At 45.3% G+C, this 17,119-nt stretch overlaps 1 protein-coding gene across 1 annotated transcript in view; it reads right to left on the bottom strand.

Moving 5' to 3' along the window:
• Nucleotides 1–1,661: 1,661 nt before the first annotated feature.
• The window catches only part of LOC134345011 (transcription factor COE3-like), a 496,949-nt gene continuing 481,491 nt past the window's right edge, over nucleotides 1,662–17,119 (bottom strand). The window contains exons 13-16 of the mRNA XM_063045143.1: nucleotides 12,097–12,274; nucleotides 6,927–7,106; nucleotides 5,893–5,982; nucleotides 1,662–1,796 (exon numbers count right to left, since the gene is read on the bottom strand). Coding sequence (XP_062901213.1) covers nucleotides 1,765–1,796; nucleotides 5,893–5,982; nucleotides 6,927–7,106; nucleotides 12,097–12,274 — 480 coding nt within the window. The 3' untranslated portion in view covers nucleotides 1,662–1,764. The remainder of the gene's footprint in view (nucleotides 1,797–5,892; nucleotides 5,983–6,926; nucleotides 7,107–12,096; nucleotides 12,275–17,119) is intronic.

Genomic DNA, 17,119 nt, shown 5'->3' with positions numbered 1-17,119 from the left:
AGAACAGAGAGTAGTGGGCACATGTAATTGAATACCAATTAACTACATTGCCATCTGGCAGAAACCAGTAGACACCACTGTGGTGCATTAGAGAGCACTGGACACCAGTGGGTACCATTGGACACTGCAATGAACAAAGGGGATGGCAGCACAGGATGCCTATGGACACCACCCAGAGGACACTGGACTCCTCTGGATAACAGTGGAAAGCACTGGCTACCAGTGGGTAACTGAACAAAAGGGTAAGGTCACTGGGGCAAAATTCTCCAGCCAGTGAACACTTTGCAGTGTCACTTCTCCACTCTCAGTTCAAAGAACAAAGCAGCTGTGAAATGCAATCACTGGCGCCACACAGGAAAGGCAGCAGTGTAACAATCTCCCATAAATGACAGTGAGAAAAGGAACGAGATGACGGAGGGGCAAGCACTGGTGGGGACACAGGGGCAAAGAGCCAAACTGATTCGTTCTAAACAGAAGTCATGGGATCTCTTAAATCCACCTAAAAGGCGGTGCCTCTGTCAGACGGGAAATTCCTCAGCATTACACCGGGGACGTTAGCTCAGGTGTTGTCTTACAGGCTCTGAACGTGGAATTCAATGGGCTATGTTTCATCTTTAATCATGAATAGTGCACTTTGCGAGGAATATCATCGGGGGGGCAGAGCCCAAGCAAACTCTTCACTCAGTTACCCCCCCACCCACCCCGTCTTTCAGTTGTGGAGCTGAAGGGTGAGGTGATAGTGTGAAACTCCACTGCTTCTCAGACCTCCCAGCTACGTTCAGCTCTGCAGATGTTGGTGCTGGATCAGGTGGGAGGGGTTCAAGAAAACTGTGGAGTGGAAGAAGTGGGGTCAGGAAGGAGCCGCTGGTTTGGAATATTTTACACCAGGTTGACTGAGTTGCTGGTTGGGAGACGGTCTCGGAAGGTACAGGTGCTCACAGATTACTGCATTAGACATCTCTTGAAGCTATTGTCAACTGGATAAGCAAGAGGACAGGAGGAAGAAATGGTTTGCTGGTACAGTATAATTCGGTTGTAGATGGCATGCCTACTGACCGAACAGTCATTAGTAACATGCTCGAGGAACGACACACTGACCACTCCTCTCCATTCTGTGACAAGCCACGCCTCAATTATTTGGCTTCGGGGGTCCTGGAGTCACTGAGGCCAGAACTGACAGAGCACCCATACATCCCCACTGTTTCCACCGTGTTCGGTCTCCTAATTTCTCGTCACAGCTGGTTTCCATTACTGAGCAGAAACAATTTTGATCCACAGCAGTTCCACTGTTGCCACCTTTGTCCACCTCCACGTCATTTTCTTTCTCCTCTGAGAGTCCCACTGAGATCACTCTCTATTTCAGTCTGAACTGCAATCGTGGGAAAGTGAAGCTTCTCTCTTCTCAGTTCCACATTTAAAAAGTGCCTGTGGTCCACGTTATCGGCCTGTCTCAAGGGGTGTAATAGATCAGGAGAGAGAGAGCAGAGGTGAGTGCAGTGCGGGGAGGTCCATCTTAATGTCTCTGATCATTAAACTCGCAGTCAACTGCTCAAGGTAAACTCAATTGCGTAGGAGCATAAAATTCCCAGTAGTCCATAGATTTAAAAAAAATATCTTAGCCGCATGAAATGTCTTGAATTTTGGGAGTTGGGAGAGGGGGGTAGAAACGAAAGAAGATCTGACTCGATCCTTGCCTCCAGCTAGGTCCGTCCATCAGCTTGTGGGGCACGTTGCTACTCATGGTCACTGCTCAAGCCTCTTCTTCTACATTGGGGGCACGATCAGGCTGGACATGGCTTGGGAAAGAGGGAGGGACAGGGAAGGAAAAAAAAAACATGTTTTAGATCTCTTTCAACATCATTTCCAACACCTCTTTCCTGAAGAACAACCCAGAATGAGAAAATCAATGTCCCTAGTTTCCTCTCATCTACTTCATCAGGGTATGAAAGGTTATGGGATGAAGGCAGGACAATGGTTTTGAGAGGGAAAGTGGATCAGCCATGATGAAATGGCGGAGCAGAGTCAATGGACAGAATGCCTTAATTCTGCTCCTACCTCTATGGTCTTATGGTTGTATGGCAAGGAAACAGAGCCTTCTGTCCATCGAGTAAGTGTTGGCCATCAAGCACCTGTTTCAGCTAAAACTATATTGAGCCCATTTCATTCTCCTTATGTTCACTTGGAACCACCTCATACATTACAATGGACTTCTAATATAAGAGATAGATGCAAAATTAGGCCATTTGGCCCATCTTGTCCGCTCTGCCATTTCATCATTGCTGATACATGTCCTGCCTTCTCCCCACATCACAAGACCATAAGACATAGCAGCAGAATTGGGCCAAATCTGATCCTCCATTCAACCATGGCTGATCATTATTCCCCCTCTTCAGCCCCACTTCCTAGCCTTCTCCTCATAACCTTTGATGCCGTGTCCAATCAAGAACCTTTCAAGCTGTGCCTTAAATACACACAACGGCTTGGCCTGCACAGCTCTCCGTGGTAATAAATTCCACAAATTCACCACCCTCTTGCTGAAGAAATCTCTCCCCATCTCTGTTTTAAATGGACGCCCCTCTATCCTGAGGCTGTGCCTTCTTGTCCTAGACTCCCCCACCATGGGAAACATCCTTTCCACATCTACTCTGTCTAGGCCTTTCAACATTCGAAATGTTTCAATGAGATCCCCCCTCACCCTTCTAAATTCCAGCGAGTACAGACCCAGAGATATCAAACGTTCCTCTTATGATAACCCTTTCATTCCCAGAATCCTTGTGAACCTCCTCTGAACCCTCCCCAGTGGCAGCACATCTTTTCTTAGATGAGGAGCCCAGAACTGTTCACAATACTCAAGGTGAGGTCTCACCAGTGCCTTATAGAGCCTCAGCATCACATCCCTGCTCTTGTATTCTCCACCTCTTGTGAGAATGCTAACATTGCATTTGACTTCCTCACCACTGACTCTACCTGCAAGTTAACCTTAGGGTGTTCTGCACAAGGACTCTCAAGTCCCTTTGCATCTCTGATCTTTGGATTTTCTCCCCGTTTAGAAAATAGTCTGCTCTATCCCTTCATGCCCTGACTAATCAAAAGTCTATCAACCTCTGCCTTAAATATACATAAAGACTTGGCCTCCGCAGCCGCCTGTGGCAACGAATTCCACAGATTCACCGCTCTCTGGCTAAAGAAATTCCTCTTCATCTTTGTTCTAAATGGATGTAACTCTATTCAGAAGCTGTGCCCTTTCGTCCCAGATTCTCCCACTATAGCAAACATCCTCTTCACATCCACTCTATCGAGGCCTTTCAACATTTGATAGGTTTCAATGAGGCCCTTCCTAATGCTTCTGAATTCCAGCGAGTATCTGCCCTCATACGCTCCTCATATGATTAGCCTTCCAATCCCGGAATCATTTGTGTGAACCTCCTCTGAACCCTCTCCAGTGTCAGTGCATCTTTTCTTCGATAAGCGGGTCTAATCTACGTGCCTGATCACATTCGTGTTTCATCACTGTCTGGTTTTCTTCACTGCCTGAGAGTCATAGGGGCGGCACGGTAGTGTAATGGTTTGCACTACGCTTTACAGTACCAGCGACCCTGGTTCAATTCCCACCACTGACTGTAAGGAGATTGTACGTTCTCCCTGTGACTGCAAGGGTTTCCTCTGGATGCTCCAGTTTCCTCTCACAGTCCAAAGATGTATCGGTCATTGTAATCAGTCTAGGATTAAATTGGGGATTGCTGGGCGGGCATGCCTCAAAGGGCTGGAAGGGCCTGTTTATAATATATAAATAAAAAAAAGAGCACAGGAGCAGGCCATTCGGCCCAATAGCTCCATGCTGATCTAGTTCTGTTTAGACCATAAGACCATAAGACAAAGGAGTAGAAGTCGGCCATTCGGCCCATCAAGTCTGCTCCGCCATTTTATCATGAGCTGATCCATTCTCCCATTTAGTCCTACTCCCCCGCCTTCTCACCATAACCTTTGATGCCCTGGTTACTCAGATGCCTATCAATCTCTGCCTTAAATACACCCAATGACTTGGCCTCCACTGCCGCCCGTGGCAACAAATTCCATAGATTCACCACCCTCTGGCTAAAAATATTTCTTCACATAAGACCATAAGACAAAGGAGCAGAAGACATTTGGCCACGTTTGGCCTATATCTTTCTAAACCTCGCCTATCCAAATATGTTTCCGAGCGCTGTATGATGACCTATGTTCCGTGTTGTTTGAACTTACTCTGATCTTGCTGCAGGCAAGATTAAAGATAAACGGATTGAAAGATTAGCTTTATTTGTCACATATCAACAGAAACACACAGCACCATTTGTCCCGATGACCAACACAGTTTAAGAATGCGCTGGGGGTGCCAGCAAGTGTCTCCCATGTTTCCACTACCAACATATCATGCCCAGAACTTACTAACCCTAATCATTGCAGTCCTGCATAGAACACAGAACACAGAACAATACAGTACTGGGCCTTTGTTCCACAATGTGGTGCTGACCCTTTAACTTACTCCAGGTTCAGTTTAGACCATAAGATATCGGAGCAGAATTAGGTAACTTGGCCCATTGAGACTACTCCACCATTTCATCATGGCTGATCCAAAGGTTGATGACACAAAGGTTGGGGGTGTTGTGGATAGTGTGGAGGGCTGTCAGAGGTTACAGCAGGACATTGATAGGATACAAAACTGGGCTGAGAAGTGGCAGATGGAGTTCAACCCAGATAAGTATGAGGTGGTTCATTTTGGTAGGTCAAATATAATGGCAAAATATAGTATTAATGGTAAGACTCTTGGCAGTGTGGAGGATCAGAAGGATGTTGGGGTCCGAGTCCATAGGACACGTTAAGAAAGCATACAGTGCATTGGCTTTCATCAATCGTGGGATTGAGCTTAAGAGCTGAGAGGTAATGTTGCAGCTATATAGGACCCTGGTCAGACCCCACTTGGAGTACTGTGCTCAGTTCTGGTTGCCTCACTACAGGATGTGGAAACCATAGAAAGGGTGAAGAGGAGATTTACAAGGATGTTGCCTGGATTGGGGAGCATGCCTTATGAGAATAGGTTGAGTGAACTCGGCCTTTTCTTCTTGGAGCAACGGAGGATGAGAAGTGACCTGATAGAGGTGTATAAGATGATGAGAGGCATTGATCATGTGAATAGTCAGAGGCTTTTCCCAGGGCTGAAATGGTTAACACGAGAGGGCACAGTTTTAAGGTGCTTGGAAGTAGGTACAGAGGAGATGGCAGGGGTAAGTTTTTTACGCAGAGAGTGGTGAGTGTGTGGAATGGGCTGCCAGTGGTGCTGGTGGAGGCGGATACACTACTGGACAGGTACATGGAGCTTAGAAAAATAGAGGGCTATGGGTAACCCTAGGTAAGAACAAGTTTGGCACAGCTTTGTGGGCCAAAAGGCTTGTATTGTGCTGTAGGTTTTCTATGTTTCTTCTTCTATGATCCACTTGCCCTTTCAACCGTGTTCTCCTGCCTTTTCTCCGTAACCTTTCACATCCTGACTAAACAAGAGCTTTCAACATTTGCCTTTAACGATTTTTAAAAATTTATTCATTTTTGGGATGTGGGCATCGCCAGCTAAGCCAGCGTTTATTGCCCACGCCGAGCGCCCTTGAGAAGGTGGCGATGAGCCACAGCAGTCCCTGAGGTGCAGATACCTCCCTCATAATCCTCCATTTTTTCTATCATCCATGTGCCTATCTGAGAATTTTGGAAATACCTCTAATGTCCCTGCCTCTCCGGCATGCTGCCACAAAACAATGCATTGATTTATATCAGAAATATTAAACCTGATTCTGATTCAGTTTAAAAGGTGGGGAGTGCAGTGGGAGGGGGGAGGTGTGTTGGTGAGTAGGTCTCTGAGCTCACCTTGCATGCTGTTCCCACTGGATCCGGTGCAGGTAGGTGGCGGGGAAGCCTGGGGTCGAACCACAGGAGCGAAGGCGCTCTTCTGTTTTACTGTGGAGATCAGGTTAACAGGAAAGAATGAGAAATTGTCTGGGGGCAGAACTAACACAGGCAGAGGATGGCGGAAGGGCAGCCCGAGGGCACCATGATGACACGAGAGCATATACCAAGGGAATAAAAGTTGGCACTCAAGGAGGGCGGAGATGCCAGTCTACTCACCCAGCACTAAGCGAGTTTTTTATTGCCCTTGAACCCTAGCATCAGTTGTCCAGTTGAAGTCTCGAGTCACATACCGACAGTACCAGTGAGATTTAATTTTCTGAAGATCTTTGATGAACCAAGTTGGTTTCTATAACAATCCAATCTGTCCATGATCATTATCACCTTACTTTATTTTCTGCCCAAATTTATTAAATTAACTGCACTGATTTTCTCAGATGCCTTTCAGGGTTCCCAGCCTGGGGTCTACGGACCCCTTGCTCAATGGCATAGGTTGGGAACCCCTACGGCTTAAAAGGATTTTGATCTTGTGTCTCAGGATCCAGATCTCTGGATATTTAGCCACTACGCTGTTGGATAGGTCCGCTGTAGTGAATTGCCCATGTAGGTCAATAGTGTATGGGAGTGTGTGTGTGTGTGTGTGTGTGTGTGTGTGTGTGTGTGTGTGTGTATTTATCCAAGGCCAGTCCATCTGTCAACAGAGGGACAACATTTATTCCTTCCACTCTCCATCGGGCTGAAGTGTCAGTGAGAGTAATGCAAACCCAGCTGTTCAGGGGATAACAAAGAAACTCAGCAGGCCAAGCAGCCTCTATGGAGGCAGAGGTTTGGTCGATGACTCAGTATCAATGCAGGCTGATGCAATGAAATGTCAACCATTCCTTTGCCGTCCACTGATGCTGCCTGACTTGCTGAGTTCCTCCGGCCTTAGATTCCAGCATCTGCAGTCTCTGGTGTCTCCAACGACGGTCCACGGACAGCTTTGGGGGACTTACTGGCATAGGGGGAGTTGGCAGTCGAACCGTTGAGGAAGCTCGGGGAGCCCGGTATTCCCAGATTGGCCATCCCAGTGTTCCCGTATCCGTTCATGCTGCTGCTGTTGTAGCTGGACTGCTGTGGAGTGGAGCTGGTCACATAGCCACGGGGAGAGACGCTGCTGGTGTTGCGGGAATAACCTGCACAGAGATAAATGATCATTAGTCCTGCGTGTACACACACACGCACACACACGCGTGCATAAACACACATACACACATCCTCACATATAAACAAACATATACACATGCATACACGCACAAATACTCACACACGCAAACATAAACACATACAAGCACACACACACACAAACATGCATAAACATACTTACACACGTACACAAGCATACATTGACAGGTGTACACACACATGCACACACGCCTTCACACATGCTTGCATTCTCACCCATGCATGTAAGCACACACGCACATACAGATACATGCACATATACACTCACATACACAGAAACATATACATACACATTCACAACTCTACAACTCACGTTCTCAGCATTATTTATTCATTTTTTATTTGCATGATTTATCATTTTCATATTGGTTGCTTGTCATGCATTTTCATTCTATCTCAGTGCATGTGACAATAATAAATCAGTTACCAATCATTTCTCCCAGGAAATTCTTTGCTTCCTCCCTTTCCACAACTACGCACATAGATACTCACACCGCCTTCATCTCATCTTCTCACCGCCATAAAAAGGATGCAGTTCCTCTTCACCTACCTATCATCCCATGAACCTCTGTATCCGTATCCAGCACATCATTCTCCAAACTTCAACCATCTTCAACGGGATCCTATCACCAAACATATCTTTACCTCCCTCCCACTCTCCGCATTCTGTAGGGATCACTCTCTCTGTCACTCCCTTGTCTGTTCCTCCCTCCCCACTGCAAGTAGGACAACTGCTACACCTGCCACTTCGCCTCCTCCCTCACCACCATTCAGGGCCACAAACACTCCCATCCAGGTGAGGCAACACCTTACCAGCAAGTCTGTCAGAGTCATCTATCGTATTTGGTGCTCCTGATGTGGCCTCCTCTACACTGGTGAGACCCGACGTAGATTGAGGGACCACTTTGCTGAGCACCTTTGCTCTGTCTGCAACTGGTAGCATTTCCCGTTGGCCAAATATTTAGATTCCAATCCCTATGCCCATTCCAATATCCATGATCTTCTCTACTCTCACAAGGAGGCCACTCAGATTGGAGGAGTAATACCTCATATTCCGTTTGGGTAGCCTACGACCTGATGGCATGAACACCAGCTTCTGGTAATTTCTTCCCAGTCCACCTTCTCTCTTTCTCTACTCCTCATTCAAGCTATCCTATTACTCCTTATCATCTCACCTTCCAATTACCTTCTTCTGGTGCCTCTCTTCTTTCCCTTTCTCCCACGCCCACACTCCTCTCCTATCTGATTCCACCTCCTTCACCACTTTACCTTTTCCACCTATCAAACCCCCCCATCTCAGCTTCTCATTTCACCCCCCTCCCCCAGCCAAGCAACTTACCCCCACCTGGTCTTACCTATCACCTACTTGTGCTGCCAGCTTGTACCTCTTCCCCAACCCCTGCCTTTCTTAGTGTGGCTTCTTCTCCCTTCCTTCCTAGTCCTGACGAACATCTTGGCATAAAATGTTGACTACTTATTCCTCTTCACAGATGCTGCCTGACCTGCTGAGTTCCTCTAGCATTTTGATTGTGTTACCTGAGCATTGATTCAGAGGGGTAAATTTGGATCTCAACATAAAAATAAAAGATATTTAATTAAAAATATATATATTATTTTAAAAATGTTTAATTTATGACAAAGGATAGGACCTTCCAGTCCAATGGGCCACACTGCCCAGCAACACACCTATTCAACACTATCCTAATCACAGGACAATTTACGATGACCAGTTAACCTACTAACTTCGGGATGTTGGAGGAAACTGGAGCACCTGAAGGCGATCCATTTGGTTCATGAAGAATTGTACAAACTCCTCACGGGCAGTGCCGGAATTGAAATCTGAACTCCAGACCATCCCGAGCTGTAATCGTGTTGTGCTAACCACTACAATACTGTCGCAAAATTTGCACAATTGAATTTAGTTAGGAGAAGTAATGATGACCAGGATATGATAGGATTATTCTATAATTCAATGTCCTTCAGAGAAAGAAACATACCATCCTCACCTGGTCTGGTGTGTATTTGACATCCCAACTTATCCTAGTGCACATTCATATACCTCTAACTTTACATTCTCTGCAAATTAAAACTAACTTTTACTCCAAAGCACAGAAAATACTAGAACGACTAAGCCAGTCAAGCAACATCTGTGGAGGAAGAAACCAGTCAATATTTGGGGTGAGTAACTTTCCTCAGAATCCGAGCCAAACCCTCTTCTTGCTATTACCGTCAGGCGTAAGGCACAAAAGTCAGAAGTCCCGCAACACCAGGTTCAGGAACAGCTACTTCCCTTTAACCACTGGGTTCCCGACACACACAATCCTGGTGAACAGCAAGAGATTTTTTCCCACAACGGAAATGGCTAATACAAGGGGGCATCATTTTAAGGTGATTGGAGAAATGTGTAGGGGGATACCAGAGATAAGTTCTTTTACACAGAGAGTAGTGGGTGTGGGAACTCTTACTAGGTATTGTGGTAGAGTATGATAGGGGCAACTGCCTGTTGCCGGGGTCGGGGTTGAAGCACTCGGCAGAGATAGTGCTCGGTGCTCGGTGTCGGAGGGCTGGTCGGAGGCTCAAAGTGTTTGGACGGACTCAAGAGTCGGCTGTGGTCGGGTGCTTCCAGGGTGCTGCATCGGCAAGTTTGCGGCGCTGGAAGCTCATGGCAGGGAGAGTTTCTCCCTTCAACCGTCTGCGTGAGATGACGGGACTTTGAGAGACTCTGAGACTTTTTTTTACCGTGCCCATGGTCTGTTCTTTATCAAATCACGGTATTGCTTTGCGCTGTTGTAACTATATGTTATAATTATGTGGTTTTTGTCAGTTTTTCAGTCTTGGTTTGTCTTGTGTTTCTGTGATATCATACTGGAGGAATATTGTATCATTTCTTAATGTATGCATTACTAAACGACAATAAAAGAGGACCGCATGTCCTCATAATCTAATCTAATCTAATCTAAACTAATAATCTAATTAAGAAATTCTTAAATAGGCACACGGATGTTTGAAAAATGGAGTGTTATGTAGATGGGTTGGATTGATATTAGAGTAGGTTAAAAGGTCAGGGGCAATGAGGTGGAGATGCATCTCAACCAAGGAATTTGAAAGTCACTCCCTCCCTCCGCTAGCTTGCAGGTCACCTTTGGGCAGGGTGTAGCCCCCCCCGATCAGGATCACATGAAGCCAAGGGAGAGGGATGGTCATATGAGAAGATGGTGCACTTCACAAGTCCTCGTTATGCAACCACTGATGCCAGGCAGACAATCTCTGAAGAGTATTGATTAAGGCTTGGGTTACCCACCTGGCAAAGACGCTGTCCAGAAGAAGGCAATGGCAAACCACTTCTGTAGAAAAATTTGTCAGGAGCAATTATGCTTACCATGTTTGCCTACATCTTATGACACGGCACATTATGGTGGATTGGGTAGTTAAGACAGCTTACGGGGTGTTAGCTTTCATAAGTCGAGGGATAGAGTTTAAGAGTCGCGATGTAATGATGCAGCTCTATAAAACTCTGGTTAGGCCACACTTGGAGTACTGTGTCCAGTTCTGGTCGCCTCACTATAGGAAGGATGTGGAAGTATTGGAAAGGGTACAGAGGAGATTTACCAGGATGCTGCCTGGTTTAGAGAGTACGGATTATGATCAGAGATTAAGGGAGCTAGGGCTTTACTCTTTAGAGAGAAGGAGGATGAGAGGAGACGTGATAGAGGTGTACAGGATAATAAGAGGAATAGATAGAGTGGATAGCCAGCGCCTCTTCCCCAGGGCACCACTGCTCAATACAAGAGGACATGGCTTTAAGGTAAGGGGTGGGAAGTTCAAGGGGGATATTAGAGGAAGGTTTTTTACTCAGAGAGTGGTTGGTGCGTGGAATGCACTGCCTGAGTCAGTGGTGGAGGCAGATACACTAGTGAAATTTAAGAGACTACTAGACAGGTATATGGAGGAATTTAAGGTGGGAGGTTTATATGGGAGGCAAGGTTTGAGGGTCAGCACAACATTGTGGGCCGAAGGGCCTGTACTGTGCTGTACTATTCTATGTTCTATGTTCTATAATGATGATGATGACAAATGGTCAGTACAACATCATGGGCCAATGGGCTTGTACAGTGTTGTAATGTTCTAAATGTTCTGCCTCAGAAATGGAACACTATGGTCTTATCACTGACCCTGTTTTATCTGCACTAATGCTTTGTTTTGCAGTCTTTTATTTTCTTTACTATCTTGAATAATTTATGCATAACTTAGTTCCATGTGCTGTCTGAACCTATATGCCTGTGATGCAGTTGCAAGTTTTTCAAACTTCAAAGTTCAAAGCATATTTATTATCAAAGTGTATATATATGTCACCATATACAACCCTGAGATTTATTTTCTTGTAGGCACACTCAATAAATCCATAATGGACTAATAACCTTAATAAAATGAATGGAAGACCCAAAACTTGGGTTTTCAACCAGTGTGTAAAAGACAACAAACTGTGCAAATACAAAACAAAAGATATAATAATAAATAAATAAATAAGCAATCAGTATCAACAACATGAGATGAAGAGTCTTTGAAAGTGAGTCCATAGGTTGTGAGAACAGTTCAGTGACGGAGCAAGTGAAGTTGAGTGAACATCCCCTCTGGTTCAAGAGCCTGATGGTTGAGGGGGTAATAACTGTTTCTGAACCAGGTGAGGTGAGTCCTAAGGCTCCTGTACCTCCTTCTGATGGCAGCAGCGAGAAGAGAGCATGTTCTGGGTGGTGGGGGTCCCTGATGATGGACGCTGCTCTCCTGTGGCAGTGTTTTGCGTAGGTGTGCCAAATAGTGGAGTTTCATTGCTACCATCAGGGAGGACGACTTGAAGACCAATGCTTAATGTTTAGGAACAACTTAGGGGTTGACACTTCAAACACAAGCTAAGCAAACCGGTTCAGGGTCAGAGTGTCAAACCTGGGTCGTTGGCTTGCGACGTCTCTGAGATATTGACAGCCAGTTGGCCACTGAACGAGTTCACTCCCATCATCCCCGAGTGGCTGGATGTGTTGCCAAGGGACGGGAGTTGGTTGTGGCTCCGCGGGACGCTGTAGAGGGCTTCTGCGATATCTGCTGCTCGCTTCAGAATAATCTCCTGCCAGGAAAATTCATAATAAGAAAATAAGTTGCTTATTCAACCCTTCAATTTGTTCTGTAATTTATTGTGAGGGAGTGAAATCTGAACTTCTTTTTGCTCACCATGTGGGTTTCCACAAGACCAAAAGACAACAAGACAGAAGAGCAGAATTAGGCCATTCAGCCCATCGAGTCTGCTTCCCCATTCTATCATGGCTGATTTGTATTCGCCTTCAAACCCCATTCACCTGCCTTCTCCCCTTAACTTTTGACACTATTACTAATCAGAACCTACCAAAATTCACTTTAAGTATATCCAGTGACTTGCCCTTCACAGCTGTCTGTGGCAATGAATTCCACAGACTCCCTACCCTCTGGCTAAAGAAGTTCCCCCTTATCTTTGCTGTAAGAGGACATCCTTCTATTCCGAGGCTGTGCCCTTTGGTACTAGATTCACCCACTATTTGAAAACATCCTTTTCATGTCCAGTCTATCAAGGCTTTTCAATACTCAGTAGGTTTCAATGAGATCTCCCCCCACCCTACCTCATTCTTCTAAACTGTAGCAAGTACAGGCCCAGAGTAAACAAATGCTCTTTATATATTAATGCTTTCATTCTTGTGGATCCTCTCCAATACCAGTGCAATTTTTCCTAGAAATGGAGCCCAAAACTGCTCACAATATTCTAAATATTGTCTGACCAATGCCTTACAAAGAGAGAATGGACAGGCTTTTATTTTCTCCCTTGCAGTGTAAAAACTGAAATGATGAACTTACAAAGGTTTATAAAATTCCAGATAAAAAAAATCAAATCTCTGTTCTAAAGGGAGATTCTTCCCACTTCCACCCTGACTTACCTCTCTGTGATACCCTGCGCTGTTATGATGATGCCGAACAACACTTCATCTTCAATCTGGGCACATTGCAGCTACCAGACTTCATGTCAAATCCTACAACTTTAGGTAACTTGCTTCCTCTGATCTGATATAAAATGTTTTCGGTCAAGATGGTGCTGAGCTGCGATGTCCATCGAGGTCGTGACTCAGACTTAAGTTGGGTTTTTTTAGGATTGTAGGGAGAGTTTTTGTCAGCAGCGTCTGTCAAAGTCTCAGAGGTGGAAACAGATAAGGCTGGCCATCAGGGCTCTGGTGAAGTTGTACAGGCCAATCCCCCGTACAGTGGATACAATGGATTGCAGAAGGGTTGATGAGCTCCGGACAAACCATTGACTTCAGAGGACGATGGAGGCAGGAGGTCATCAAAGAGGACGATGGGGATGGGAGATCATCGAAGAGAACAATAGAGACAGGAGGTCATCAATGGCCTACACTCCACCCATGAGCTAAGGGACCAAGTGAGCGAATGGGGAGTTAGGGGTCAGGTTAGGGTTTAGAGAGGTGGATGAGGAGGAGTTGGAGATCAGGGAAAGTAGATGAAGAGACAGGGGCAGGAACTGGTGGTTGGAGTCCAGGTTTGAATGCTCTGCAGTAAAAAGTCATTCATTCTTGGGGTTGGCAGGCACTAAGGATGAAGTCAAGCGATCCCCATAGTCAATGACCGAGATCGACAGGTCCAAAGGACACAGGCTGGTGACCCTCAGGTCAGTGTGTCCTGGGCTTAAAGGTCCTTGTGAGTCTGGAGTGTCCCCTGAACATCTTTAAGTTGTGTTGGTTGTTAATGTAAATGATGCATTTCAATGTAGTGCACATGTGAGAAAAATTTGATTTGAATCTAAATGAACCACAGGTCGTGGCTTAGCATTAGTTGTATCTTAGGTTCATGGGGATGGTTTTTGGGGGGGCAGCATGGGAAGTTAGGGGTCAGGTTAGGCATTAGAGACAGGGATGAGAGGTCAGGGGGAGTAAATGAAGAGTCTAGGGCAGGAGCCAGAGGTCAGAACATTCCAAGGTTGAAAGCCATCTATTCCCGTGGGGGTTGTGAGGGTGAAGACCAGTGATCCCCATGGTCAGGGACTGCTATTGGCAGGTCCTGAGGACAAAGGCTAATGACCCCTGGGTTGGCAAGTCCTGGGGTTGGAGGTTGTGCAGGCAGGAGTTACAAGGGCTGCTGACTCCACACGTTGGCAAGTCCTGAGTCAGAAGTCTGTCTGACTCCGATTGCCCTCAGCACATCTTTAAGTTGTGTTGGTTGTTAATGCATGTGACACACTTCACTGTACATTTCAATGTATTTATGTAAGATAAATAAATGAATCTGAATCTGTTTGCATCACATGTTGTGGCTCAGACAGTTGGTTTTTAAGTTCTTGGGGATAGATTTTGGGGGCAACATGGGGGTAAGGGGTCAGGTTGGGGTTTAGGGACAGGGATGGGGTGATTTAGACATCAGGGGTATTAAATGAAGAGTCTGGGGCAGGACTCCCAGATCATCAAATTTTGGGGTCAAAGGTCACTACAGGCAAGAGGCCCAGGGGGCTGTAAACACCCAGGTTGGTGAGGCAGTAGTCCATATGGTTTATCTGGTTTACCTCCTCACCTAAATTTGCAGTTAAAAGTCAACCTGTAAGGACTTAACTGTAAAAGTTCCTATCTCTGACTAGTAACTAAAGATAAATAATGAAATAATAACATTCATTCACCTACCTGAGGCAACATTACAGCCTTGATATTCTTAGAGATATCCACTTTTTGTGATATCTACCTCTCCTGAATAACTTATTGATTAAATGTAAGACAGTTATTACAACTACGTGGCAGGGAAGCCCACAATATCACATATAGTTTCCCTTTCCTCTAAACCTGTTCTGTCTATTTGGATAGGGGCTAGCTCCAGTTTCTTTTCCTCAGGGTTGAGGAATCAAGAACCAGAGGCCATAGGTTTAAGGTGAGAGGGGAGAGATTTAATAGGAAATTGAAAGGCAACTTTTTAATCCAGAAGGAGGTCTGTATTTGAAATGAGCTGCCTGAGGAAGTGGCTGAGGCAGGTACATGAACAACATTTAAAAGGTGCATAGATAGGAAAAGTTGAGAGATATGGGCCAAATGTAAGCAAATGGGACCATCTTAGATGGGAAACTTATCAGCATGGATGAGTTGGACTGAATGGCCTGTTAAGACCATAAGATATAGAAGCAGAATTAAGCCATTTGGCCCTTTGAGTCTGCTCGGCCATTCCACCATGGCTGATTTACTATCCCTCTCAACCCCATTCTCCTGCTTTCTCTTCATAACCTTTGATGTCCTAATGAAGAACCTATCAACCTCCACTTTATATCCAATAACCTGGCCTTCACTGCCATCTGTGGCAATGGAGAAGGTACAGGAATCTAAAGGTACACACTCAACAATTCAGGAATAGCTTCATCTGCCCTGGCATCAGGTTTCTGAATGGACATTGACCCATTAACACTACCCCACTACTTTTTTTTCTCTTTTTGTACTTCTTAATGTTACATATTTTTGGGGTAGTGTTATATAGTGTATAATATATACAGTATATATATTTACTGTAATTTAGTTTTTATTATTATGTATTGCGATGTATTGCTGCTGCATAACAACAAATTTCATGACATATGCCAGTGATAATAAACCTGATTCCAATTCTGGTTCTGATTCTGAATTCCACAGATTTGCTACCCTCTGGCTAAAGAAATTCCACCTCATCTCTGTTCTAAATGGACACCTCTCTATTCTGAGGCTGTGCCATCCACTCCTAGACCCCCTCCCCCACCCCGCTATAGGAAATAGCCTCTATCTAGACCTTTCAATGTCCGTACTGTATTCATTGCCATGGTGTATGACACTATGATAAAGGTTATGAGCCCAGGAATTGTCCTGGAGGTTATGAATGAACGAACATGTTGGTTTATCTCTGTGACTGCTTCTTAGCCGAGGAATAAACCCGGTTTACATAAATTGGTATGCGAACCAGCTACCCTTCCCCTGACTCTATCTACACTTCAGGAGAGCCACCAACATAACCTCCCTCCCCGGACAGTCTCTCTCTCTCTCTCTCTCTCTCTTTGCTCTCCCACTGGCTGAGATCTCCATCTATCCACAGGGAAAGCTTCTATCCTGCTGCTATCCGACTCTTGACTAGTCCTCTCACACAGTAAAGATGAACTCTTGATCTCCCGCTCTATCTTGTCATGGGCCCTCTCCTTTATGTGTCAACCTGCATTGCACTTTCTTTCTGCAACTGTAACACTGTCTATTTTACCTCAATATATTTTTGTATGGAATGATCTTTCTAGTTGGCATGTATTAAAAGGGTTTCACTGTTTCTCAGTACATGTGACAATCATAAGCCATTTTCCAATACTAATAACACAATCATAGTAGTGTACTTAATATTCATCAATGGACATCACAAACAATCAAAATGAAATAAGGCCTTCCACCTGTGGAGACTGCAACAAGAACTATGTAGGTCAGACAGGACATAAACTCCAACTCGTTTATGGGAACACAAACTGGCAGTATGTAGACATGATCCATTGTCGCTGATCTCGGTACATGAAGACCGAGAAGGACGCCACTTTAACTGAGACACCGCATTGGTCCTGGCCAGGCACAAGAAGTTTTAGAAGCGTGGTTCTCTTCTGATCACTCTGTCCACGAACATATCGAAATCTACAAACCCCTCACAGCCAAAGACACGTGAGCCAATAGAACTCAAAAGTCAACTGAAGGGGTAGCCAATTAGGTCACAGGCAAGCGAATGGGGGACTATATAAATGCGAGCACTCACAGAGAGAAGCATTAACAACTGCACACTGAGGAAGTCACCTCGACTGGTGATGAAACGTCTGCAAGCTAATTGCCAAGCTCGGTGAACACCGCAACATCATAAGGCCTTGCGCTGGAGGTTTAACGTTGCATTTGGAGGCTGCTCCTGGGCA

The sequence above is a fragment of the Mobula hypostoma genome, chromosome 4 (assembly GCF_963921235.1).
Source record: "Mobula hypostoma chromosome 4, sMobHyp1.1, whole genome shotgun sequence".
Taxonomy (NCBI): domain Eukaryota; kingdom Metazoa; phylum Chordata; class Chondrichthyes; order Myliobatiformes; family Myliobatidae; genus Mobula; species Mobula hypostoma.
This window is presented reverse-complemented; position numbering and strand designations above follow the sequence as displayed.